General features: G+C 40.0%; 1 protein-coding gene across 3 annotated transcripts in view; it reads left to right on the plus strand.

The window, feature by feature from the left end:
• The window catches only part of fat3a (FAT atypical cadherin 3a), a 203,879-nt gene that overhangs the window by 41,537 nt on the left and 134,732 nt on the right, over window positions 1-27,610 (plus strand). For all 3 annotated transcript variants that reach the window (XM_055148012.1, XM_055148013.1, XM_055148014.1), the window contains exon 2: window positions 8,145-8,468. In XM_055148012.1, the coding sequence (XP_055003987.1) occupies window positions 8,145-8,468 (324 nt within the window). The remainder of the gene's footprint in view (window positions 1-8,144; window positions 8,469-27,610) is intronic.

The following is a 27,610-nucleotide window of genomic DNA, read 5'->3' on the forward strand; positions in this document are numbered from 1 at the left end:
TTAAAAACTTAAAACCCATTAAAATTGTCAATTGCAGCTAAAACATAAAGTGAAAGTAAACAGAGTGACACAACTAAAGACACAAAGGTGCACTGCGTTATTGCTTTTTCTGGAATGTTTCACAGTACGACATTGAACCTTTATATCTTCAGACCAAACCAGACCAAGTTACAGGTCAGATCTGTGGAGAGGCGACCCCGCTCACAGTCAGAATGTCTGTTTTTCGAGGTGTTTTTGAGCTATAAAACCACCTGTAATTGAATAAATATAAAGTAGAATATGATCTCAATACAAAATTCTTCTATATTAAACACACTTTGATGAACTTTCTGGTCAATTTTTTTGTTTGTTTGTTTGTTGTATCCAATTTTTCTTTTAAACCATGGACTGAATAATATTTGTGTCTGAAATAACTAATAAAGAATCTTCTCTGGAGGAAAGTAGCTTTGTCTGGAATGTTCAGAGAAATAAATGGTATTATCTATTTGTTTTTATTGCTTGAACTTCTATTCCTAGAACAAAACATCTTAAAAAAAAAGGCATCCTTAGTGTGAGTGGGCTCGCATCTCCACAGATATGACCTACCACTTGGCCTGATGGCATCTGTACCTGTACATTCATAAAGATAGACAAGTTTAAAGGGCTGATATTCTGCTATTTTCTTTGTTATAATGTTGTTTCCTCATCGAAAACAGACCTGGAGTTGTGTTTTGTTAAATTCACACGCTTGACACACGAACCCTGCATATTCAGGATTCTTCTCAAACAAAAAACACTCTGTTCCACCTTGTGATGTCATGTGGTAATACAGGAAGTGCTCCACTGTTTTTAAACTCCACACAACTTCACTAGAGTCATTTGGATCATTTCAGCCCTCAAATTTCACGCTTACCGGATGAAATTTGGAAACATGCGGATGAAGACTTCCAGCAAGGGCATAGGTTGCATAGAGACGTCACAACCAATATTTGGGGAAGACAAAATAGACCCTACCAGTATTTGCCATTTTATTTGAATGAACAAAAATATAAATTTCTTCTGATATTTTTTCAAACTCAGTAGTATTAATTAAACATGTTTTAGTTCACATTTTGTTTATGAGACGTTCTGAGATGTAGTCAGTGATGTGACGTTACAACAGAGTGACGTCATTAGTGGAGCCAGGAGTGGGATTAGCTGATAATGTCCCCACCAAAGCTGAGACCAAACCTACGCTCTTAACTTGCGGTGTAGTTACTAACACTGGGCACGTGATAAAACAATAAAACTGTGCATTCAGCAGCAGCGTCTTCACAACCTGACAAAACTTTCCACAGGGAACAGGACTCTAATTGTGTATTCAGTGTTATTTACAGGCAGCGGGTCGAAACTGTTGATCTGCTGAATATAACTGAACGCTACGCTGTCTTTTTTTAATTAGACAAATGATAAAACACAAATGAATATGCATTAGGGGTGTGCAAAATATTGAAATATAGTTTAATGTGATAATACAGTATATATATATATATATATATATATATATATATATATATATATATATATATATATATCGCCAAGAGTATTTTTTGGTAAATTTTACTAAATTATGTTGTTACAGAGCTATAGTTTTTTTGCTTGTTTAGTGGAAGGAAACTAATTTGTTTGACTTATTTAACATTTTCACTGTTTTGATGATTAAAATGTTTGTGTTTCATATGAACTTTGCACAAGAAGTGGTTTAACAAAAACTTTTAGTATCACAGACATATATTTTTTTTAAATGAACCATATCGAATTGATTTGAAATATATCGAATCGAAAGTACACTGTGTCGAGATGAGTATCGTATGTGACCCATGTATCGAGATATGTATCGTAACGTGACCCATGTAACCAGATGTATGTATCGTATCGTGACCCATGTATCGAGATGTGTATCGTATCGAGACCCATGTATCGAGATATATGAAATGTGTATCGTATCGAGACCCATGTATCGAGATATGTATCGTATCGTGACCCATGTATCGAGATGTGTATGGTATCGAGACCCATGTATGAGATATGTATCGTATCGTGACCCATGTATCGAGATATGTATCATATCACGATTCACGTATCGATATATGTATTGTAACGTGACCCATGTATCGAGATGTGTATCGTATCGTGACCCATGTATCATGTATCGAGATGTGTATCGTATCGTGACCCATGTATCGAGATGTGTATCGTATCGTGACTCATGTATCGAGATCTGTATCGTACCATATAACCCATATATCGAGATATGTATCGTATCGGCAACTTCTTAACGATCCCCAGCCCTAATCCGCATGTTTTCAAACGTCCTCCGGTTTTGTGACGTAAGCGTGAATAAAATCTATTGTCAAACTCGACTGCACAAAATCTAAAAGAAGCTGTTAACTTGAAAACTACCACTTCATGACATCACAAGGTGGAAAGGTGGAGCAGTTTGAGTGTCGGAGGGTTACTCAAACTTGTGTGAACGAATCAAAACACAACTCCAGCTCTGTTTTTGACGAGGTAACGTTATATAACTCGACTTAACGCTCACAAGAAACCGTTTTTGCGTAATCTAGAAGTTTTAATGCCAAACTGTGAAACATTTTTGGCAAAACAATAACATCTTCATCAGAAAATTTACATCTGGCCATATCCGTTTTCAGGCGTGAGTACAGTAAGAATAACACAGAGCTCTGAAGCATTGATTGGGTGATTTCCAGATGCGTGGGGCTGGATGTGTGTGTGTGTGTGTGTGTGTGTGGAGGGGGGTTCTCCGCAGGACGCTAGGGGAGATATCGCTGACGTGTTAGTGTTCAGCCTTTAGCCCCCGTGTGTGTTTGCTGCTGTGTTTTTAGTCAAAATGCTCATGACAGATTCAGGAGCTGTGGGACTGAGCCGGAGCAGCAGCTTCATTTACCATGACATCACTCTGCTCTTTCTAATGGCAGTCAACAGGCCTGAAACCAGTATGAATGATCCCCCCTCCATCTCTCCATCCCTCTCTCCATCTCTCCATCCCTCTCTCCAGCTCTCCATCCCCCCGTCCATCCATCTCTCCATCCCTCTCTCTTTTTCTCTCCTGCCACCCCCCTCTATCTCTCTCTCTTCCCCTCCCTCACTCTCCCTCCCCCACTTCCTGTCTTTCTCCTCACTTCCTCTCATTCTCTCTCTCTCCCTCTCTTTCACCCTAGCTCTCTCTCCCTCCATCCCTCCCTCCCCCCTCTCTCTCCTTCCTCCTCTCTCCCTCTTTCTCTTCCCCTAACTCTCACCTCTTTCCTTCCCTCTCTCTCTTTCCACCTCCCTCCCTCTCTCTTTTGCACTCTTTTTTCTATTCCTTCCTTTCCCTCTCCGTCTCACAACTTTCCCTCCCTCTCCTTCTCCCCCCCTCTCTCTCCCTCTCTCTCCCACTCTCTCTCTCTCTTCCTCCCTCTGTCCTCCCTCTCTCTCTCCATCCCTCCCTCTTTCTCTCCTTCTCGCTCTTTCTTCTTCTCTCTTTCCCCCTCCCTCTGTCTTCCCTCTCTCTCACACTTCCTCTCTTTCTCTCTCTCCTTCTCTCCCTCCCTCTTCCTCTCTCTACCTCTCTCCCTCTCTATCCCTCTCTCCTTTCTCCTCCCTCTCTCCTCTCTCTCCTCCTCTTTCCTCTCTCCTCCCTCCCTCTCTCCTCTCTCTCTCCTCTCTCCTCTCTCTCTCCTCTCTCCTCCTCTCTCTCTCTCCTCCTCTCTCTCTCCTCCTCTCTCTCTCTCTCCTCCTCTCCTCTCTCTCTCTCCTCTCTCCATCCTCTCTCCCTCTCCTCTCTCCTCTCTCTCCTCTCTCCTCCTCTCTCCTCCTCTCTCCTCTCTCTCTCCTCCTCTCTCTCTCTCCTCTCTCCTCTCCTCTCTCCCTCCCTCTCTCTCTCTCCTCTCTCTCCTCTCTCTCTCCTCTCTCTCTCCCTCTCTCCTCCCTCTCCCTCTCTCCCTCTCTCTCCTCCTCCCTCTCCTCCCTCTCTCCTCTCCCTCCTCTCTCTCCCTCTCTCTCTCCTCTCTCTCCTCCCTCTCTCCTCCTCTCTCCTCCTCCTCTCTCTCCTCCTCTCTCCTCCTCTCTCCTCCTCTCTCCTCTCCTCCCTCTCTCCATCCTCTCTCCTCCCTCTCTCCTCTCTCCTCCCTCTCTCTCTCTCCTCTCCTCCCTCTCCTCTCCTCCCTCTTCTCTCCTCTCTCCTCTCCCTCTCTCCTCTCTCCTCCTCTCTCCTCTCTCCTCTCTCCTCTCTCTCTCTCTCCTCTCCTCCTCTCCTCCTCTCTCTCTCCTCCTCTCTCTCCTCCTCTTCGTCCCTCTCTCTCTCTCTCCTCCCTCTCTCTCTCTCCCTCTCTCTCCCTCTCTCCTCCCTCTCTCCATCCTCTCTCCCCCCTCTCTCCTTGAGTGGAGTGAAATCCCTCTCTTATTCATATTTGATGTTGGAGCTGCATTCGTCTCATTTTGGTTAAAGGCGGGCGGTTGTTTGGGGAAGAAATAATTCACACGTTTCTGAACCGTGTTCTGGCTCCGCGTCTTTCTCTCGATTGATTTTTACTCGAAGCGCTGATTTGTTGTAAAACTAAAACTTTTTCTGGCCCCAAGCTTGGAGAAATGATGAGAGTTCGATGCTGAGTAACAACTTTAGTGGAGAAGTGTTGAGCGTAGATGAAGATCCAGACTCTCTGTGCTTCATTTTCTTTTCATTCACAGTAATAGTTATTTTAAAATACTTTCTCACTCTGATATACATATGCAACTGTTTTGTTAGTTTCATTTTTTTTGTAATAGTCTTTCCAATTGAACCAATGAAAAAAATACCAGTTGTTTCACTTTATCTTTTCCTTCGTTCTATTTTGCTCGTTCACTATCCTCAAGGTGAACAGTTTGAATCAGTGCAGATCTATTCAAATACAATAATGAACATAAAAACACTCTTTCTTTACACGACATACAATTTATTGTCTCCATGGAGCTGTATATTCTATGGCAAAGACGTAAACATGCAGGTTTATCACACTATACTGAGGAATTAAAACACTTGGCAATGAAATAAATGCAATATTTATAAAGCAAGTTGTGGACCCTCTACCAGAAAAGTTACAGTGTGCACCTTTAAAGAATATGGCAAAAATACTGTAACCATTTGGACATAACACTGACAACTAGGGATGCAATGATATGGTTTTCCCGTGATTCGATACATATCTCAATACATAGATCACGATATTGATTCATTTCGATACATTTTAAGATGCAAAAAAAATCTCATGCAGTTCTCTCTCCTAATGAGTAATAATTGTGGCCGATCTTTTTCTGTTGTTGTTTACGCGATCAGCTGATCGCCCAGTCAGCTGACGCGCGTGCCTAATAGTATAAAGTGACACACGTGTGAGCGCGCGCACGCCGCCCCAACTCACCGTTGTGCCGCTGACGCTTGTTCGGGATCTAAAAGGACGTAATATGGATTACTAACGGACTGTACCGGTTTGGACCACGTTTACGGTGCCAAAGATCAGACCGACGGGACCCAGCTCGACCCGGTGAGATCAGTCCATGTATTTTGCCTTTGCGCGAGGATCGAGGTGCGCCGCCCGAGAGCGCGCGCCGCCGCTGCGGCCCTTTGGATTTAAGTTTTGTTTGAAGATCGTTAATTTGGGATTTATGAGACTGTTTTAAAGGGGTGAGCGGAAATTCAGTGACTCTGGGTTAAATAAATTCGGCGGAGGAAAGACTGATTGGGGCGTGCGCGCGGACAATTAAGACTATTAAGGGGGTGCGCTAAATGAACTTTTATTTTGGCAGTGTTTGTATAAGCGGCCTAATTATAATTACAGTCATACCTTTGCCTTTGTTTTATTTTATTTATTACAAGCAGACAATTATATATAGTTATAGGAAATAATCAGTTACCCATATATTTGTATTTTTTGATTGGTAATCTCCTGCGCTTAGTGTGGGTGTTACACTGTTATAACAATATGATGTTAATGAAACATACCGTATTTTCTGGACTATAAGTGGCTCAGGAGTATAAGCCAAAAAATGTGTAATAAAGAAGAAAAAAACATATTTAAGTCGCACTGGACTATAAGTAGCTTTTTGGGGGGAAATGTATTTTGTAAAATCAGAGACCAGGAACTGACATTTCATCTTGAAAGACAAATGATACTATAACTTATAGTAATAACAACAGAATAGAGAACAGGTTGAATAGGTGTTAATATGTTAACGTAACATATTAACAGTTTTCAGCTGAATATTTCACTATTTGCAGTGAGGCAGAGGCTCTTTCTGCAGGAGACATGTGCAGTAGAGTGAAGTGACAGTGGTACAGCAGATACTCACACACAAGACTAGAACCTCTCACCGCTGTCAGGGTGAACATTTTAATATATAATTTGTAATGGAGTATAGGTCGCAGGAAACACCCGAACCATGAAAAAAAGTGTGACCTATAGTCTGAAAAATACAGTACAGACATTACACACAGTAGATTACAGCACAACTCGTGTACAGTTGGAGTTTATATGTGAAGTGTTTTAGTCCAGTGATTTACAGCTCAGAGTTTTTATTCAGTGAAAATAGAACAGAGTTTCTCAGGCTGTTTTATATTTTATAATATAGCAGTCTACTCCTAACACAGACTCTAGGGGAGTTACACTATCAGACTTTTCTTTATTTGATGATCATTTGATGAGTTCTTTTCCTCCTGAGTCACTGGGTTCATACGCCTAAGCGACAGTACGTAGCTCCTCCCACACTGCCCCCTACAGTCTGTGACACACTGCACTCTCCCATCCTCTTTCTGGACACTCAAACCATGTTATATTTCATAGAAATATCTCAACACACCATTTAAGTGTATAAGTAAAACTTATGAGATACAGTCTGAGAAAAAGATCACGTATATTGCGAGTTGCGTCACAGGTGTGTATACGAGCACATTTGATTAAAGCTGATTCTTAAGTATTTTAAAGTTCATATCTTTGTCCTTCTGGGTTTATCAATGTAAAATAAAATGTGACTGAAAGATAAAACCCTCCTCTGTTAGAATATTGTTAGAATATTTGTAAGTCCCTATGAAGTTGTTTAATCTGAGGAGGACGCTGTGAGAACTGTTTCTCTTTCATACCAAAACAAATGACAACACAGAGTGCATGGAGGAACCCATGTGTATCGAACAAACACATGTATCAAATCATGACACCAGTATTGAACTGTTCAAAATGATATCAAATATTGTTGCATCCCTACTGACAACATGTTAAAAAGTACATAGATAAAATCTCTTCTGTGTTTAGAAGGAGACATATTTGTGTGTCAATGCTGATTTTGAAGCATAATAAATCACAAACTGAAGTATTCTACCCATAAAAATAATCTGGTAGTCTTTATTTGAATTAATTTGAATTTATAGATTGTTTATTTTATGTTTTTTGATTTTAATAAAAGTGTTTGAGACCATAGAGTGTATAAAGAAGTGGACTAAAGGAGTGTAATGTCCATAGTGTTCAGCTCCAGTCAAATGAAGCTCACATAACGAATAAAAAAAACATACGATGATGCAGAGCTGGTTACTACGAACATTTTAAGATAGGGTGACCAAACATCCATTTTTACCTGTACATGTCCGTTTTTTGCGTTCTGTCCTGGGTGTCCAGGTTTTTTTTTTTTTTTAAGTGGTGGAACTGTCCGGGTTTTCATTATCTTTCACTGGGGCCATTAAATTGAGCCGCTCTCTGTAATTCAGAAGGAGCGAGCAGATACAAACAGTCGGTCAGTCTGCAACATGCCAAAGTGCAAATGTGCATTTAATGATGACTTGTACAAGAAATTTTCCATTTTCCGTCCTGGTCAAGACAAGTGGGAGGCCATGTGCACAGGTTTCGAGGTGAGAGTAGCTCAGTGTCGAGGCCCCATCCCCCACTCCCCACTCCTGGTAAGGTGTCTGGGTTTTCACAAACGGAAATATGGTCACCCTATTTTAAGACCAAAATGTCGAGGCTCACAGCAGCAGTTACAGACAGAGGGGCCACGATATTCCAGCGTAAGTCAACGAGAGCCGGAGTCAGTAGGAGCCGGAATCGTCCACTTACGAACCCGCCTGTCGTTGCTGATCTAACCCTGTCGTCTTTGTTATTGTGCAGGAGTGATCTACACCACGGACATGCTGGACCGTGAGACCAAAGACTCGTACTGGCTGACGGTGTACGCCAGCGATCACGGGGTGGTGCCTCAGTTCGCCTCCATCGAAGTCTTCATCCAGGTGGAGGACGTGAACGACAACGCCCCCCTGACCTCGGAGCCCCTGTACCGGCCGTCCGTCAGCGAGAACTCCCCCCGCGACCTCTCCGTCATCCAGATCCAGGCGCAGGACCCGGACGCGGCGCCCCCCGGAGGACAGGACCGGCTCAGCTACAAGATCGTCAGCGGGAACCCTCAGAACTTCTTCGCGATCAACCCGCGGACAGGTCAGTGCCGATGTCTGGACTTTTCTTTGATATTTTGGATTACGTAGGACCTTTTAAGATGGATTTTCATAGCCATTTGTTCTATTTCTACCTTCTATTTGTCTCCATGGAGATGGCGTTGCGTTGCCTGGAATGTCCCACAGTATGGCATCAAATATATTTATCTCATTACTTGTTTAATCTGTGAAGAGCCGAAGCAGCTCGCAGTAAAAATGCAATGTTTCACTGCAAAATCACCACAAAAAAAAACCAAACATGAATTCCCTCTGTAAACTAGGTCGTGTAAGCTGCTCTGGAAGCCTCACCTGCTAGTTTCCATGGAGACAGTTTAATACCATACTGTAAAACATTCCAGGCAAAGCAATAGACACAAACAAATTACACAATGCAGAGTGTAACTTTTCGGTTGGGGGTCTGTCGGCTGCTTGTTTCTATGGAGATGTCATTGCTCTGCCTTGGATGTTCCACGTTTACATGATGTTTTTTAATTCTGAATTAATTGTTCTGAATTAAAGTATTCTCCTTTGAGCTTACATGAAAATAATAATTCCAAATTGAGGTTTACATGGAAAACACATTAAATCGCCTTTATTTAATTCCGCTCAGCGTCTGGGGGTGAGAAAGGGTTCTGATTGGACAGAGACATGAACGTATTTACGTCAACTGGAAGAAAACACAGACGTCAGCTGCTTCCGACTTTTCTGTCATCCCAGTTTGTCGTTACACCACGGATACAAACACGATCCAAACTTTTTTCATAGTCGTTTCATAGTCAAAAATTCACTCATCACGCTTTACGTCTGTCGGCTGAGGAGGAGAAGGGAAGAGTGTCGGAGAAGGAGGAAGAAGACAAATTGAGTGTGTGGCTGTTCCACCTCAGCCCACTCCCACATCCTGCTCACAAATCCAAAGAGACGTGGATGAAAGTCCAAAACCGGGACTGGTGGAGCCGGATCGTCAGTATCGCGTCAGAAGGGTGAAACAATGAGCATGCACTGAACGACCGAGATTATTTTTAAGAAGAATAAACGTTTACATGATCCATGAACTCGTCTTTAAAATCGGAATAAACCACCCACTTACTTCAGAATTACTGTAAAATCCGGACTATTGAGCGCACCTGAATATAAACTGCATCAACAAAATTTTAACAAAATTTTAAAATTGTACATATATAGGCCACATCTGAATATAAGCCACAGATGTCCACGTCTTCAAGAACGTTTTCCACAGCCACATCAATCAGCCGTTAACCTAAAAGCTGCATCATTTGCATTTCTTTGTGTATTTTCCATGAGAAGGGTGTGGGTATGAAGCGCAAAAGAACTGTTCAAAACACAATCAAACGAGCATCTTCCTTGGCACATCACCCCGTCTCTCCCTTCGCTCTACTGCACATGTCTCCTGTAGAAAGAGTCTCTGTTCTGTCCGTATCATGTCAGTGTCTTGGAGGATTTCAGCAGATTTCTGACTCTCTCGGGGGCGGGGCTACGTCTATCAATCAGGTATGAGTGGACTGAAGTTTGAGACGTTTCTTCTCGTTATTTACGCAGACGGGTAAGACGTATCCTCCTCTCTAATGTTCATTTAGCATCATAACTTATTTTATCACATGGCGATAAACTATATATATATCCCAAGCTCGTGTAGCACCTTCATGTGAACCTTAGATCCATGTGTAACCGCACAGACAGCGGTGTTTTCTGCACTCAGTCTGCATGTATCCGCGGTGTTACTAAACCATAGAGCGTATTATATGAATGGACAATGTGCCAAACAAAGAATCCGTCCATATATTCGCCGCATCGTTTTATTAGCCACAGGGTTCAAAGTGTGAGAAAAAAGTAGCGGCTTATAGTTCGGAATTTAGGGTATAATTCATTTTCTTTAGAAATGAAGTGTTCTCATGGTCTTTTTCAAGCAGAATCATTGTTTTATTCAGAATTAAAGCTCTCATGTAAACATGGCAAATATGACATTAAACATCTTTACCTTACATTTATTCAGGTACAGGTGGTTTTATTGCTCAAAAATACCTAAAAAAATCGACATTCTGACTGTGAGCAGTAGGGCTGGGTATCGTTAAGAAGCTGGTGATACAATACATACCTCAATACATAGGCCACGATACGATACATATCTCGATACAGTGAGCGTTTGATTTGATACAATTCGATACGACAAGGCTAAATCATGGCTGTTTTTCTTATCAACTTTGCACAAGACATGGTTTAACAAAGACTTTTAGTATCACAGCCATGATTTATCCTGTATTTTTTTACTGAACGGTATTGAATCAATTTGAAATCGAATCATATCAAATCAAAAGCTCACTGTATCAAGATATGTATCGTTAAGAAGTTGATGGTACAATACATACCTCAATACATACGCCACGATACGATACATATCTCGATACAGTGAGCTTTTGATTTGATATGATTTGATATATTTCAAATCGATTCAATACCGTTCAATAAAAAAATACAGGCTAAATGATGGCTGTGATACTAAAAGTCTTTGTTAAACCACTTCTTGTGCAAAATTCATATGAAAAACACTCATTTAAATCATCAAAACAGTGAAAATGTCAAATGTGTTGCATAAATGAGTTTCCTTTCACTAAACAAGTAACAAAACTGTAGCTCTATAACAGAATAATTTAGAAAAACACACCAAAAAACACTCTTGGCAATATGTTGATACAGCAGCCCACGATACTGATACTGTATCAACAAATTACAACTGGGTCTGGTCAAGTGGTAACGGAGGGAAACAGGGGCAGGTTTTTGACATTCAGATGTCTCTTATTCAGAAACTAGAGGGACTATTGAAATAAGTAAAGTATCAGAATGTAGGAAAGAGTTACACTCCAACAGGGTCAAGTTAAACCTGTGATATTCTTTCAAGTTGTTGACAAAAATGTTTTTTAAAAACTCATGTTCGGTAACGGAGGGAATGAAATATGCAGCACTTTTTGGGCAATAAATCCAAACAGTGATAACTCTTGGTTCTCACTTCCATATCCTTAACAAACTGGTTTGAATATTTGCTTCATATAGTTTTCTACCATATGGTACAAGATTAGGTTGAAAAACCTCTTACTTTTTGACTCATGAGATTTTTTATTAAGAAAGGTCATGGTAACGGAGGGAAAAGTAACGGAGGGAAAATCGTGCAAACAAGTAGAAGGTGCAGGATTTTACATAATTTGTCAACTTTTTTCTTCCGAATACTTTAATATTACTTCAAAATGAAAGGAAACTATTTCTATATATATTATCTATTCTTCCAAGCAAATTTTTATCATTTTAAATGCATATTTTTTTGAAAAATCCTGTCCCTTCATCAACAGTTCAAAGATGGAATAACACAAGATATGATGAAATACATCCATTTATTTACATGATTTTTGCAGGTCTTTGAAATTTGGGAAATAATTTTTGTTCCATGTTTTCATACATGGTCTGTTTAAAACATATGGAACTTTAGAACCAAAAATGGTACAGAAAAAAGGTCAACAGTTTCATAAACTAGAGTACATATGTATCTGTTCAATACATTTTTATATCAGATGCATTAACTTGAATTTTTGGCCTTGTTGTTTACTTCTGCTTGACCGGGCCCAAAGGTTTAATGCCATACTGCGAAACATTCCAGACAAAGCAATAACATCTCCCTGGAGAAAGAAAAGCATCAGATGAAGCCTCCATCAGAAAAGTTACACAATGCAGTGTCATATTTTTTTCATAACAGCAGCTAGACGGACACTTTTTTACAGTTTTTTGCCACAACGCATTTTATTTTTAGCAGCTCTTGTAGAAATTTTGGCACGGCGCTTATCTTAACCAGCTCCCTCCATCATTTGTAATTACCACAGAGGCGTTCTGCTGTTACATACTACTTATCTCTCTGAAAACATTACTGGCCCATATCAGCCGTTTACACAATCACCACTTCTCAAACCAACTATATTAAATCATAAAACGCCCAAAAAACTGCAGACAGAAGAGAGGATTATGAAAAAAAATAAAAAAGAAACTCGTCCTAACAGCTGTAGTCTTGTTTTCACCCATTGTATTTCTCAGATAAGACTCGAGATCTGCCCAGAAATAATTGGCCGTTTCTATATTTATCTGCGCGACGCTCGTACTTTAAAGAAATCAGATAACTCCACTCCAGCGCCTCTGTTCTCGTCTTTGTAGCGTTATTAAAGCCATTCTTCCACTTTGCCTTTTTCCTGTTGTCATCCCCCATCACCTCGCGTTGCATTGTACTGTCACATCAGCCCGAGTTCACACCCAATCTCTCTTTTCTTCTCTCGTTTTTCTTCCGTCTATCTGCTCATCTCTGTCTCTGCGGCGTGGTGTGAATATTTGATCGTCGTTGGATCATTAAAAACCTACAGTATATGACACGATTTCCTCATCAGAACATCCTTGGAGCTTTGTTTTTATGTTTTATTCACATGTTCAACACATAAATCGACTTGTATGTGAGCAAATTACCAAGTGCTTCATTGCGTTTTTAAACTTCATACACCTTTATGCAGGCGCGTTGACAGAAATTCGGGGGCCCGGGGCAAGAAACCTCACATGTGTCCCCCTCTAATATAAATGGACAGGAATAGAGTCCAGTTCTAGGCCCCTAAAACCCTCAATTTCATTTCTCTCCGGTGACGAGGTCAGGAATCAGAATACACTAAACGGTTTGCAAGAATCCCTGAAGTTGTAAACCGTGCACCAGCCAATCAGCTGTGAAGCCATGATGTCAAACTGCCATGATGTCAAACTCGTCGGGCCTGTCTGGGTCCCTTTTGTGGTACAGCACAACAGTAAACAAAGCAGTGAGATGCAGACCAGGGGTGTCAAACATACGGCCCGGGGGCTGGATCCGGCCCTCCAAGACCTTTAATCTGACCCTCGGCTGATTTTCTACTCATATATTTTAATTATATTTTTTAATAAAATATTGGTCATTTTCTGCGGTGCTGAGCATAGCAGCGTCTCTGTACGTGGCTCCTCCCACCAGAGCAGCACAAATGAAGACTTGTCTCTTTCCAAACGCTCTTAAAGGACGATCGTTTTGACTGTTGACCCTTGACACCCTCATCAGAAAAATGTCCAACATGAGAAAAGTGGAGCCGAGTGCAGGATTTTCTAAGAAAAATTGACTTATTCCTATTTACATACAAGTTCATGTTAAAACATTGTGTTGAAATAAAATTTTTCTTAAAGTTTCAGATTGTTCATAATATTATAATATTTTGTAAAAAAAAGAGTTCATCAATTAAAAAAGAAACATGCTACACACGTCTCCAGAACAGTTGATAGTCAAGGTCAGTTAAATACAATCAATCAATGAACCAGATCAGTGGCTAGACACTTCACCCACATTGCCTGGTATGAAAGTGGTGTGTGTGTGAGTGATGGTGGTTGGAGGGTCCGTTGGCGCCAATTGGCATGGCAGCCGCACTTCTGTCAGTCTGCCCCAGGGCAGCTGTGGCTACTACAGTAGCTTACCATCACCAGGTATAGAGTGACTGAATAATGCTGAATGTAATGATCTGTAAAAGTGTCTCTGTGACAAAAAAAATGTCTGTGAAAAGCGCTATATAAATAGGGACTTACTTATGTACAGACATTCTGTGTTGGCAACGATTCCCGAGATCAAGGATTTAAAGCTGGAACAAAGAGAAGGTCTGGTGAATTTTATCAAGGGGAAAGACGTTATTGCCCGTCTTCCTACGGGATTTGGTGCATTACAAACATCATGACCAAATAGCAGCAATTGGTTAAATAAAAAATGTACTTGCTTACCTTCGAGTGAACGAATCCTAATGCTGCTGCTGGTCAGACAGTTTCCACGACATGAAACCGGCTGATGAATCAGTCTACCTATCTGTAGCTCGCCAATGGATTTTTGAATTACACGTATTGTAATAAATTGTATGGTTAATAAATTTTATGGTTTATAGGCATCTAACTGTACAACATCTAAAGCTTGCCCTCTTATATCTTGCGGCTGCTGAAACGAGTAGCTCTCCGGCAATTTCGTACTGTCAAGGTAGCTCACCGGACGCAAAAGGTTGGAGATCCCTGATTTAGATGATTTCAGTCCTGGAACTGCCCATCTCTACTAAACTAAACGTAAAATGAGCTGATAACTTGAAAACTACTGCTTCATGACATCACAAGGTTTCGGAACAGAGCATTTTGAGCTTTAGAGATGTAGACAGACTAAAGACTAAAGAGTTACTCAAACATGTGAATGAAACAAAACACAACTCCAGGTCTGTTTTCGAGGAGGTAAAAACATTCTAACATGACTTAAAGATCACAAGAGTCAGGTTTGTGTAATATAGGAGGTTAAATGCATGAGAGTATAGATTTCACATTCAGTTTGTGTCTGTTGCGTGTGGGCTGATCCGCTGTGTTATTTTTGACCTTTCAGCTCTCCTCGGCTCTGATGGTGTCTGTTGCAAACCTAATTGCCGTTTGAACCTGTTCTACTATGGAAAGCATTTGATCTATGTCACTGCTGTCATTTTAATTATAGCAGTTATTCTATTTCGTCTATTTTAGAACGTTTTATTTAACCAGTAGAGTTAGTGATGAAACCCTGCGTGCTTTTGTTTGTTTTTAGTGGTACTAGACCTGGTGAGTTGTTGTACAGTTGTAGGGAGTATTATCTGTTATATAGTGATGAGTTGTTGTACAGTTGTAGGGAGTATTATCTGTTATATAGTGATGAGTTGTTGTACAGTTGTAGGGAGTATTATCTGTTACATGTGGGTGAGTTGTTGTACAATTGTAGGGAGTATTATCTTTTACATAAAGGTGAGTAGTTGTACAGTTGTAGGGAGTATTATCTGTTACATAAATGTGAGTAGTTGTACAGTTGTAGGGAGTATTATCTGTTACATAAGGCTGATTTGTAGTACAGTTGTAGGGAGTATTATCTGTTCCATAAATGTGAGTTGTTGTACAGTTGTAGGGAGTATTATCTGTTCCATAAATGTGAGTTGTTGTACAGTTGTAGGGAGTATTATCTGTTCCATAAATGTGAGTTGTTGTACAGTTGTAGGGAGTATTATCTGTTCCATAAGGGTGAGTTGTTGTACAGTTGTGGGGAGCATAAGGAAAAGCGGCTGTACAGTTGTAGGGAGTATTATATGTTACATAAGGAAAAGCAGCTGTACAGTTGTAGGGAGTATTATATGTTACATACAGGCGAGTTGTTGTACAGTTGTAGGGAGTATTATCTGTCACTGCTTTTTTGATATTTTTGAGCTACAAAACCTGTAATTGAATAAATGTAAAATGTAAATGTAGAGCTGTTTAATGTCATACTGTGGAACATTCCAGACTGAGCAGCGACACATCCATAGAAACACGCAGGCGACGGACCCCCAAACCCAAAAAAGTTACACAGTGCGCCTTTAAAGCTGCCATATTTCGTTCTCCCCAACCGCTGTTCCGGCTGCGGCGCTCTACCGTATCTTATAAGAAAAACAGCTTTATAACAACCCGCAATGTCATCAATTTCAAACGCGGCTTCCTACATCAGTACTGGACCACTGACCTATGCTATTATCTGTGCGGACGCCCCGGTTTTCCCGATGAGAAGGACGAGGAGAAAAATTGCCCGTTGAATCCCCAGAAAACAATAGGATCACAAATCTGCGTGATGGTGACAGCCGCTGCGGTGTACATTTCCATATAGAGAGGTTTAGTGAAGCGGGAGATGAATGGGGCTTAAAGGTACCACACTGAAAGAAACCATTGTCCCACCCCTGCCCAGTCAGCTCTACCCCATCTCCACTCACCTCTGAACTGTGCAACTTTTCGGCTGGGGGTCCGTCGTCTTGCTTGTTTCTTTGGTTGTGTCATTGCTCGGCCTGGAATGTTCCGCAGTGTGACATTAAACAGCCCTACTTTACGTTTATTCAATCACAAGTGGTTTTATAGCTCAAAAATACTTAGAAAAACAGGGATTCTGACTGCGAGCGGGGTCGCCTCTCCACACATCTGACTTGTAACCTGGTCTCGGTTGATCTTCTTGAAGAAAGAAAGGTTTAATGCCATACTGTGAAACATTATAGACAAAGCAATAGCAGGGTTGGGGTTAAGAAAACAGGAGATTTTTGTTGTTTATAGAGAAAATTTGTTCAAAGTACTTCAAAAATTGCAGCCTACCATATTTTTCACACTATAAGTCGCTCCGGAGTATAAGTTGCTCCATCCAGAAAGTGCATAATGAAGAAGAAAAAAAAACAGATATAAGTCGCACTTTATGGAGGAAATTCTGTTTATAAAATCAGAGACCAGGAACCGACATTTCTTCTTGAAAGTCAAGTTGTAGTAAAAACAATAGAAGAGAGAACAACAGACTGTTAACGTCACATATGAACAGTTCTTCAGATAAACTATAACATAAACAACAGAACAGAACAAGTTTACCAAACTCTCCATCTCACTCCAAATCACTAAATCCATTCAATTCTTCATCCTCGGTGTCACTTCTGAACAACTCCATGACCTCCGGCCTTTATTCTGGTCTTTCTGAATCCCGACAGGATGGTTTCGGTGTCACTGAAGTCCAGGTTTTGTCCATCCATCCAATGACTTCAGGAAAGTTTCATGGTGCATCCTCCTTGTTGTACAAGTTTCTCACTCACTCCAAACTTTCTTTCTGCTGCTCGATTATAGCTGCAGATTTCACTACTTGCAGTTTGTAATCTGCAAAATATGATTTACGTTTTGGGGGCATATGTGTTCAGTCTTCTCAGTCGTCTTTATAAGTTTGTTTAGATTCTAAATTGTTCAGTGGTGCAGAAGTAATGGTGCGATCGACTGACCGACAGGTGTTATGGCTGGTGGTCTGTCTCCAGCTTCGCATCGCCTGGCGCTCCCCGTTTGTTTTACTGCGTGTATCTTCCATATTTGCATGTCCTGTGTGGTACCTGATTGGTGGGGCGTGGTGCCGTTGCTGTGAGCTGGTTCCGACGTCCATTGTGCTGTGGTTGGAGGATTGACATCCCGTTCCTCCAATCCCTTCCTTACACATCCTTCGCCTCGACCAATTAAAGTGCTGTGCGCCTGTCCCTCCTGGCAGCTGGATGACAGTTTCACACTGACTCCCTTTTGTTATTGTAAAGTGTGTGTGTGTTTATTCAGTCTGTAGGGGTCGTTATCGACCTATATTTTTGTTAGTATTGTATTGCCAGTTTGGCTCGGCCCTTGGGCAGTTGTTTTTTTGTTTGATGTTACCCTACCCCATTTTAGGAGGTGTTTAGTTACCTTTGGAAATTCTGATTTATCAATTTTTGTTATTGTACTTACCTACATTCACTTTATAAAAGCCATTTACTTTACATCATATCTGGTTTGTGTTACTTTCCTTTGTCCCTAGCACTGGGTTGTAACAACAGGACAGAGGCTCTTTCTGCAGGAGACATGTGCAGTAGAGTGAAGTGTCAGTGGTACAGGAGGAACAGGAGCAGCAGATACTCACACACAAGACTAGAGCCTCTTGTGGCTTCAGTGTGAATATTTTAATATATAAGTCGCATCGGAGTATAAGTCGCAGGAAACACCCACACCATGAAAAAAAGTTTAACTTATAGTTCGAAATATATGGTAAGTTCATTCAGATTGTGATAAATTGCGTTAAGTACAATTTAGATATTTGTACTTTATACTTAAATACATTTTAGAGCGGATACTTTTTACTTTTACCTCACTACATTAGAGCGCACGTATCTGTACTTTCTACTCCCTCCACCAGAAAAGTTACACAATGCACCTTTAAATATATTCATTAAAAACATGAAATAAAAATTCTGTCTTACTCCACTGGATTCATTAAACATGAATGAAGCAAAATACAACTCCCAAGTATGTTTTTGATGAGGAGCGATGTTGTAACATGATTAAAAGCTCAAGAAAAGTCAATTTGGCATAAAAAGCAGATCTATTATGCAAAATAGACTTTTCAGAGCTTTTAACCATGTTATAGTTGTTTCCTCTTCTCATTTACCCTCTCAGAGTTGTATTTGGAGTGATTTGTGCATGTTTGAGTGATTTTTAATCGCTTATTTTCAAGACGCTATTTTGCCAACCGCCATTTTCACCCAACCCTCTGCTTACTTTGTTCTCCAGTTATGTGTTTTTAATCAGTGATATCAGCAGTCTTGCATAGTAATTTTGGCACAAATGAAAATAAATCCATGTCTCGCTATTATGATATGCAGCTATCCATCGGAGGTGTCGGCAGCTTCACAGCTCTTTGTTGTGATGATGTTTAAGGCGACGTCAGCTCCCACAGGGCACCACGTTTTTTTAAAATATAAGTCAGCAGATTTGTTTCTTTTATTAAGTCATTTTAGATTCATATCCCGATTGCAAATGTTCAAACTACAACATAATGACCCACGGGTGTTATGGAGATGATAACTATAGCAGATTCAAGCACAATATGTGTTCTTGAAAGGTCCCATATCACACAAAAAATGACTCTTGTGAGCACACACAACTCCAGGTATGTTTTTATGAGGAAACAGAATTATAACAGATCAGAATAGAGCATAATATGGGCCCTTTAACTCAATAAGAAAGCAGCAGAATACTATTTTTCAATTCAATCCACTTTATTTCTATAAACATGACAGTTTCCAAAGTGCTGCACAGACAAATTATTACAATAAAAGACAGTAAATCATAAATAAAAACAATAAATAAAGTGTTAAAATGCATAAAGCTAAAAAAATAAAACAAAATAAATACAATTAAATAAGACACAGAGAACTACGCAAATCAGCCAGAGAGTAAAAATGGTTTCTAAGATGAGACTTACAACACTCCACTGTGGGGGCTGTACGGACGTGGTTCAGTTCATCCAGGTGCCAATAACACAGTTGTTATGATTTATGCTGATATATTACTGTGGTATAGTTTTAACAGCATTAAAAAAAATAGAAATGAATCACTTGTTATAGTCTAAATGTCACTTTGCAATGGTAAAAAAGTGAACTTTTCCTCAGCCAAAGATAATGAATTAGCCATGAGCTCATCCTCCAACTAAAGCAATTCAAGACAAAAACCCACACACACCTTTAGCTCTTCCTCACGGATGATAATGAAATCCCACCAAATAAGACTGGTTATTCATTAAAATGCACTGTGTAACTTTTCTGGTAGAACATCTGTCACCTGCGGATGACTGTTTGTCCACTGTTCTGAAGGTTGGCGGTTCAAATTCCGCTCTCGACATAAAACATCATCGGTTGAGCGCTTAAATCCACTGACCCACAGGTTGACTGGTGTGATTCCAGCTGCCACAGATGATTGCTGTCGTTGTGTTCTTGGGCAAGACACTTGCCACCACCTTGCCTCCAGTGTCTGTGTACACTGGTGTGTGAATGTGTGTGTGAATGGGTGAGTGTTTCCTTGTTGTAAAGCTCTTTGAGTGCCTTGAAGGTGGAAAAGAGCTGTATAAAAATGTGACTATTTACCATATTTTCAGACTAGTGGCTCCGGAGCATAAGTCACACCAGCCAAAAAATGCATAATGAAGAAGAAAAAACATATATAAGTCGCACTTTTTGGGGAAATTTATTTTATAAAATCAGAGACCTGAAACAGACATTTTGTTTTGAAAGTCAAGTTGTAGTAATAACAATAGAAGAGAGAACAACAGACTGTTAACGTCACATGTGAACAGTTCTTCAGATAAACTATAACATAAACAACAGAACAGAACAAGTTTACCAAACTCTCCATCTCACTCCAAATCACTAAATCCATTCAATTCTTCATCCTCTGTGTCACTTCTGAGCAACTCCGTGACCTCCGGAGGTAAACAGAGCGCCGCTTCCTCTTCTGTGTCGCTGTCGTCAGACTCAGCATCAGTTCCAGTTAGACTTATTCTGGTCTTTCTGAATCCCGACAGGATGGTTTTGGTGTCACTGAAGTCCAGGCTTTGTCCATCCATCCAGTGACTTCAGGAAAGTTTCATGGTGCATCCTCCCAGTGTCACAAGTTTCTCGCTCACTCCAAACTTTCTTTCTGCTGCTCCATTACCATTTTCAGCTGCAGATTTCATGACTTGCAGCTTGTAATGTGCAAAATATGATTTTGTTTTTGGGGGCATTTGTGTTCAGTCTTCTTAGTGTCTCTGTTTGTTTAAATGTTAAATTGTTCAGTGGTGCAGAAGTAACGGTGCGATCGACTGACATGATACAGACAGGACAGAGGCTCTTTCTGCAGGAGACATGTGCAGTAGAGTGAAGTGACAGTGGTACAGGAGGAACAGGAGCAGCAGATACTCACACACAAGACTAGAACCTCTCATGACTTCAGTGTGAACATTTTAATATATAAGTCGCACCGGAGTATAAGTCAGTACAAGTCACCCAAACCATGAAACAAAGTGCAACTTATAGTCCGAAAAATACGGTACGTGTTTGTCTCTATGGAGATGTCACTACTCTGCCTCCAATGTTCCGCAGTATGACCTTTACATTTATTCAGTTGAGTGTGTTTCCTTCTTTACAGATCTGAACTGTAACTTGATCTGGTTTGGTCTCCGTGAAATTAGAAAGTTTAATACCATACTGCGAAACATTTCTGACAAAGCAATAACATCTCAAGCATTTGACGGACCCTCCACCAGGAAAGTTACGTAATGCATCTTTAATTAGACATGAACACATTCTCCCCAACCGGCAAGACACACAATGAAAGCCTACGCACATCTTTAGCTCTTCCTCTCGTATGATAATGACATCCGACCAAATTGGGCCGCACTTTTGTCCTAAAGCGAATGCACAGCTGTAAATGAGTGCGGCATAAAAGACTGTTTAAAATTAGCAGTGAAGCAGAAGTGGAGCAGCTCTCGTTGTGATTAGACATTTGGCCCGGAGCGGTGAGTTTCTTAAAGACAAGTCTAACCCACTTACCTACATGTCTCCCTCAGCTAATTAAATGTGTAGAGTCCCCGCGCTGTCTGCGGTGTGCGCCTCCTCTGGGCTCTCATTAGCACTGCACTAAAGGGAGAGCCGCTTCCATCAGGTCACGGGGACGGCTCTTTGAATGAGGGACAAGAAAACGCGAGGCTCAGAAGCAGATTTTGACAGGTTTTCGACATGTCCTGGAAACCGGAAATGTAGAGTTTGGGTTTGAAGTGGTCACATGTAAGGAGATAATGACTGGAATCTGAATTATTATTAGATCACCGCTGGACTTTTAACCCACTGAAGGAGTTATAATTTCAGATTGAGGTTAAGCTTTAGTTTGCAGTCTTGGAGCTGATTTGTGCTGTTAAACAAGTCCATTTTAAAGGTTGTATGGAGGATTTTTTTTTTTAGTTTCAAATTGTCAGTGAAAGTTTAAAATACCATTACAGAGATGCAGCAGCCTTGTAATTATGATGACCAAAAAAAAAAAAAAAAGAATGAAAATCTATCAACTGTGGACGTAGTGATTCCAGATAAACATCAGCCAATAGATAACAAGGCTGCCTCATTTTCTATTGGCTGTTAGGTTGTCAATCAAACTTCCTACGTTTCTAGTGTAACTGACTCACCAGCGCTCGGGGATTATGTGGTTTATGCAGTGGTTCTTAGGGGTTTTTTTTTTTAAACTGTAGCTTCCTCGCAGTTTGCACAAAGTTTGTTGAGATGGTGGACAAAAATCCACCACCAGTTCGCCGCAAAAGAAAGTCCGTTTTTGAGGTCGCTGAAAGAAGAAAAGGGGAAAGCAAAGCCAAACTGAGGTGATACTTGGAGATCTCTTCCAGCGATGGCGCGAATGAAGCAGACAAAGGGACCAAAAACTGACGTGTCGGTCACTAAATTATTTCTAGACAGGTCACTTCAGCAGTTATTCTGAAAGCACACTGGCTGTAAACAAACGTGATTTCTAGAGTAAGGAGGCGGGAGGAGATGTTTCTACTGAGGGAGCTGTGGAGGAAGAAGGTGGTGTCCCGCATGCACAACATTTGAAAAAGGAATGTCACTGTATTTCTTTTCCCTTAAAAAATCCTCTATACAACCTTTAAATAATATCACAATCACAAGCTAGATAGCATTAATCAGCGGCATAGAATTTTCAAAATCCAAAACTGGGACACCCTCGGTTCGGGGTGGTTGGTAATAATAAAATTGTGAAATGAGTGCGTAATTAAGGAAAACTCTCATTCCCATCCCATTCATGACTAACATGTGAGTCAGTATAGTCACATTTTCTTTCTATTTTGGTCGTTTTTAAACAGATTTTCTGTATTTTACCAAAACAAATGCCCCTCTTTACAGTCGGCAGGGATCAGATTGGTCAAAAATAGGGACATCTAGGACATTTCTTGTATAAAAGTAGGACAAATTACTGGTTTTGGATAAATCTGCTAGGACAGAGGACATAGGGCTCAAAACTCGTAACCAGGCTGGCACCAACTATAGTGCCTCTGCTCCGTTTCATTTCTCTCCTGCGACTAGGTCAGGAATTGGAATACACTTGACGGTTTGCATGAACTCCGGAAGTTGTAGACCGTGCACGGAGCTGTGAAGCTGGCAATTAGGGTTCTGGGGCATTACATACATCTCGACCAAATAGCAGCGATTGGTTAAATTTAAAAAAGTACCTGTCTACCGTCGAGGTAAATAGGGACGTCTGTTCACCCTAGTATAGAATCAATATTTAACATTTTGAAGTTGCAATGATATGGCCCCAACGTTTGCTAAAGATGTTATAATAACTGAAATATCGTGATATCGTATCGACAAAAGTCTCACAATAATATCAATCAGTAAAACTTTATTTATAGAGCGCTTTCCATACAAAAATGCAAAACAAACCGTTTATGCAACACAGGGGTATGGTCTGGGGGTTGTTCTCTCTCTTTTTTTTTTTTTTTTCTTCTCCCCCTATTCTCATGTTCTGCTGCATTGTTTCTTCCTGTGTTACCTGTTTTCCGTGTCATGTATTATGTTTTTGTAAATGTACGGATGAGGTGACAGGTCCAATTTCGACTCCTTTCGTTTGTCATATATGTGAAGAAATTGCTTAAAAAAAGACATTCATTCAAGATCGTGAGCCATTACAATATAACAAAAATCACAAGTCTCAAAATCTCTTAAATTCAGTGTTTTCATGCAGCAATAGCAAAAAAAAAAAACTGGGAACTACATAGACCATGATCCTTTGCTCTGTTTCCATGCAGACTGCATCAAGAAATAATGTTTGGATAACGTTAAAAGCACTTTTAGATCTTAATTCTTTGGATTGCGACAGAACCAAAGACCAGAAAAGGCATTTTAAGATTAGCCTAGTCACAATTTAAACTGAGAATAATTCTAGGAAATACTTTCAGAAAAACTCTTGAGGGCAAATTTGGGGAAGTAAACATGCTATTTCTCATCATTTGAGGGTGCTGATTCCAAATATTGTGTTTACCAAGCTGAATTTTAGAGTTTTAAGATGGCTAATCAAAGTAAAATTCCCTTTATTTGAATGGATTTCATAAAAAGTCCAGAAAACAAATACCAACATACTGTATCTATATCTGATAAATATTATAACTGAGCTAGAAATCACCACATAACCTCTAATTAAGCATACTGAAATAAAAGCACAAGGCTATACTGCAGCTTTTTTAAGATGGCGTCCTTCATTTCCTTAATTTAATGAGCAGAAATGAAACAAATTCCTGATTCAAATTTCTACAAGGTTTGGATTCAAGGTGACTGCTCATTTTCATTCCTCGAAGTCATTTATCTCTGTTTGCCACCGACATATTTCATTCTTTATTGAGAATAGTTCTGACTGTTACTGACGTTTTGTGATTTACATGTTAGTGAGATGCTCTCTAGTTATTCATGCTGCGGTGATGGAGACAAATGGAAGAGTGTGCAAGTTTGAGACGTTCCATGTCCGGTCCTTCTTATGGAGATTGTATCATTTGCCAGAAATCTAGACAAGATACAATAGAGGAACAACACAAGGCCTGTAGTCACTCTCAACCCATCAATCAAGACAGACATTTCAAGATGCAGATAAGGGTAAAATAAAATGATTAATTAAATAAACCATCCCATTCAATCATAGCTCAGACTAAGCTCATGGCCACGAAGTAGGACATCATTAACTGACTGGAAACTCTTCTTATTTTGCCAACAAAGTAAACAATCCAAGAAAGAAACTCTGTGCTCTGTTGCGACCATTAAAGTCAGTCAACAAGTAATTGAGATCTGTGATTGTAGTCTTTCTGTACGTGTGGTAGGGGTAAGTGATTTGAGAGCTGCTGAGGGAAAGTACCATCCCAACTGTTACTAGACATTTCCAAGAAAAGCATCACAGTCAAGAGGAAAAGCAAATGATGAGAAGGGGAGAATACTGATGTGGTTGATTAATGACTTAAGGAAGTCTGCAGCAAATGGACACATTTTGGAACTGAAAGACGTATTTACTTACTACTGCTCACTTGCTGCCAAAGAAGGTGTTGAAATCCCACACTCATTTCTCAGTCGTGTATCGGTGTTCGAGGAAGACATTGAGCCTCACGTCACTGACTTTTATGAATTCGTAAAACTATGAAATGAAGAGATTACAGAGAGGCAAACAGTGCTTCTGCCAACTGAATTTACACATATTCCAATGTCTGAATTACTGAATAAAGCAGAGGTTGCGCTACCATTAGGTAACAGTAGGTGGCCGCTTAAGGCCTCTGAACCTGGAGGGGCCCCAACCAATTACCCTCAGTGCCACTAATGGCCGAGGCCTCAAAGCAATTTGATTTTCTCTCAATATGACATTAAATGAGACGAGTTTACTTTTAAACAAGAAAACACCATCAAAATAGTATCTGATTGTCAAATTTAACTATCAAAGCATCCTCCCTTTCACATTACAATGGACTCATCAGCTTGACCTTGATTTGAACAGAATCCTAGCAGAATCATAACCATATGTAATGGATGTAAACAAGAACTCAAAATCAAGCTTGACTCACATACAATGACATTTTAAGTACAATTTCGTTTAAAAAGTATATAAATTGCAAAAATCTTAGCTATATTTGGTATTTTGGTTTAAAGACTTGAAGCTCAAAGCAGACGACTTGGACTTGACTTGGACTTATGGGCCAGTGACTCGAGACTCAACTTGGACTTGTCTGTATTTGACTTGGGACTTGAGGACTTGCTCAAAGAAAGAAAGTCTGGAGTGAGCGAGAAAATTGTGAGGAACTGGAGGAAAGCCAGGATGCACCATGAAACTTTCCTGAAGTCACTGGATGGAAGGACAAAGCCTGAACTTCAGTGACACTGAAACCATCCTGTCGGGATTCAGAAAGGCCCGAATAATTCTAACTGGAACTGATGCTGAGTCTGACGACAGCGACACAGAAGAGGAAGTGACGCTCTGTTTACCTCCGGAGGTCGTGGAGTTGTTCAGAAGTGACACAGAGGATGAAGAATTGAATGGATTTAGTGATTTGGAGTGAGATGGAGAGTTTGGTAAACTTGTTCTGTTCTGTTGTTTATGTTATAGTTTATCTGAAGAACTGTTCATATGTGACGTTAACAGTCTGACTTATATATGTTTTTTTCTTTTTCATTACACACTTGACTGGTGCGACTTATACTCCGGAGTGATTTATAGTCCAAAAAATAAGGTAGTTTAATGTTACATACATACTTACATACATGACACGTTATGGTATACACATAGTACATTATACACACATTACATATTATATTTAATTACTTAATTCTACTAAGTTGTACTTCATCTATGTTTTTAAGTTACACTCACTTATACACACAATAGTTCCCTTTAATTAAAACTATTTGCTAAAATTACTCAAAAAGAACAACATGTTACAGCAACTTGACATAATTAAGTCAGCAGGACTATTTCTAAAACTTTGAGTATACAAAACTTAATCTGTTTAATAAGTTGTACCTCATCTATGTTTTTTAAGTTACAGTCATGTATACACACAATTGTTCCCTTCAATTAAAAATATTAGTTAAAATTACTCAAAAAGAACAACATGTTACAGCAACTTGACATAATTAAGTCAGCAGGACTATTTCTAAAACTTTGAGTATACAAAACTTAATCTGTTTAATAAGTTGTACCTCATCTATGTTTTTAAGTTACACTCACTTATACACACAATTGTTCCCTTCAATTAAAAATATTAGTTAAAATTACTCAAAAAGAACAACATGTTACAGCAACTTGACATAATTAAGTTAGTACAACTATTTCTAAAACTTTGAGCATACGCAACTTAATCTATTTAATAAGTTGTACCTCATTTATATTTTTAAGTTACACTCACTTATACACACACAATAGTTCCCTTTAATAAAAAATATTAGTTAAAATTACTCAAAAAGAAGAACATGTTACAGCAACTTGACATAATTAAGTTAGTACGACTACTTCTAAAACTTTAAGTATACACACACAATCTATTGAATGACTTTGAAGGTTCAGGTTTACCGTGTTGTATTATCTCCGTGTCTACCTCATAGGATCTTCTCATTTTCAATCCAACTTTGTGTGCTGACTCAGACGGCGTTCTTTTTAAAGGTGCCTTGTTTGCGTGTGTTTGGGTGTGTGATGGGAGCTGTCACTTCTCTCCTTGTTAGCGCGAGTGCTACAGACGAGGAGCGCTGTACTCGGGGCTTGTTAGCGCGTCAGTCGGAGAGGCTAATGTAGCATAAAGCCCAGCAGTCGTGTTCTCATTAATAAACAGTTGCCGTGGGCGACGTAGCTCCGACATGACGCGTCTGTGCAGAGTTACAACGCCGCTCGGCAAAATCAGGAACAGCTCCACCTTTGGCTGCGAGGTGAACCGCGGTGGAGTGTAAATCGCAGTCTGAATGAACGGAATTAACTCTGAGTTAGACAGTACTCAGTTTTGTTACTTAAGTAAAAGTAAGTAAAAGTACACATACAGGGGCACAGGTAAAAGTAAAAGTATCACATGAAAAAAGTCTACTTAAGCAAAACTACTGAAGTACTTGTTAAATGTAGAGATTTTTGATAAAGCATTTTGCAGATTTTAAGTGATTCAAATGATTTCGTAATTATTCTAGATGTTTTTGTGTTTTTGCGTATTTGTTTTGCTCA

Source organism: Boleophthalmus pectinirostris, unplaced genomic scaffold (assembly GCF_026225935.1).
Source record: "Boleophthalmus pectinirostris isolate CB_2022bp ecotype Guang Dong unplaced genomic scaffold, ASM2622593v1 HiC_scaffold_9, whole genome shotgun sequence".
Lineage (NCBI taxonomy): Eukaryota > Metazoa > Chordata > Actinopteri > Gobiiformes > Gobiidae > Boleophthalmus > Boleophthalmus pectinirostris.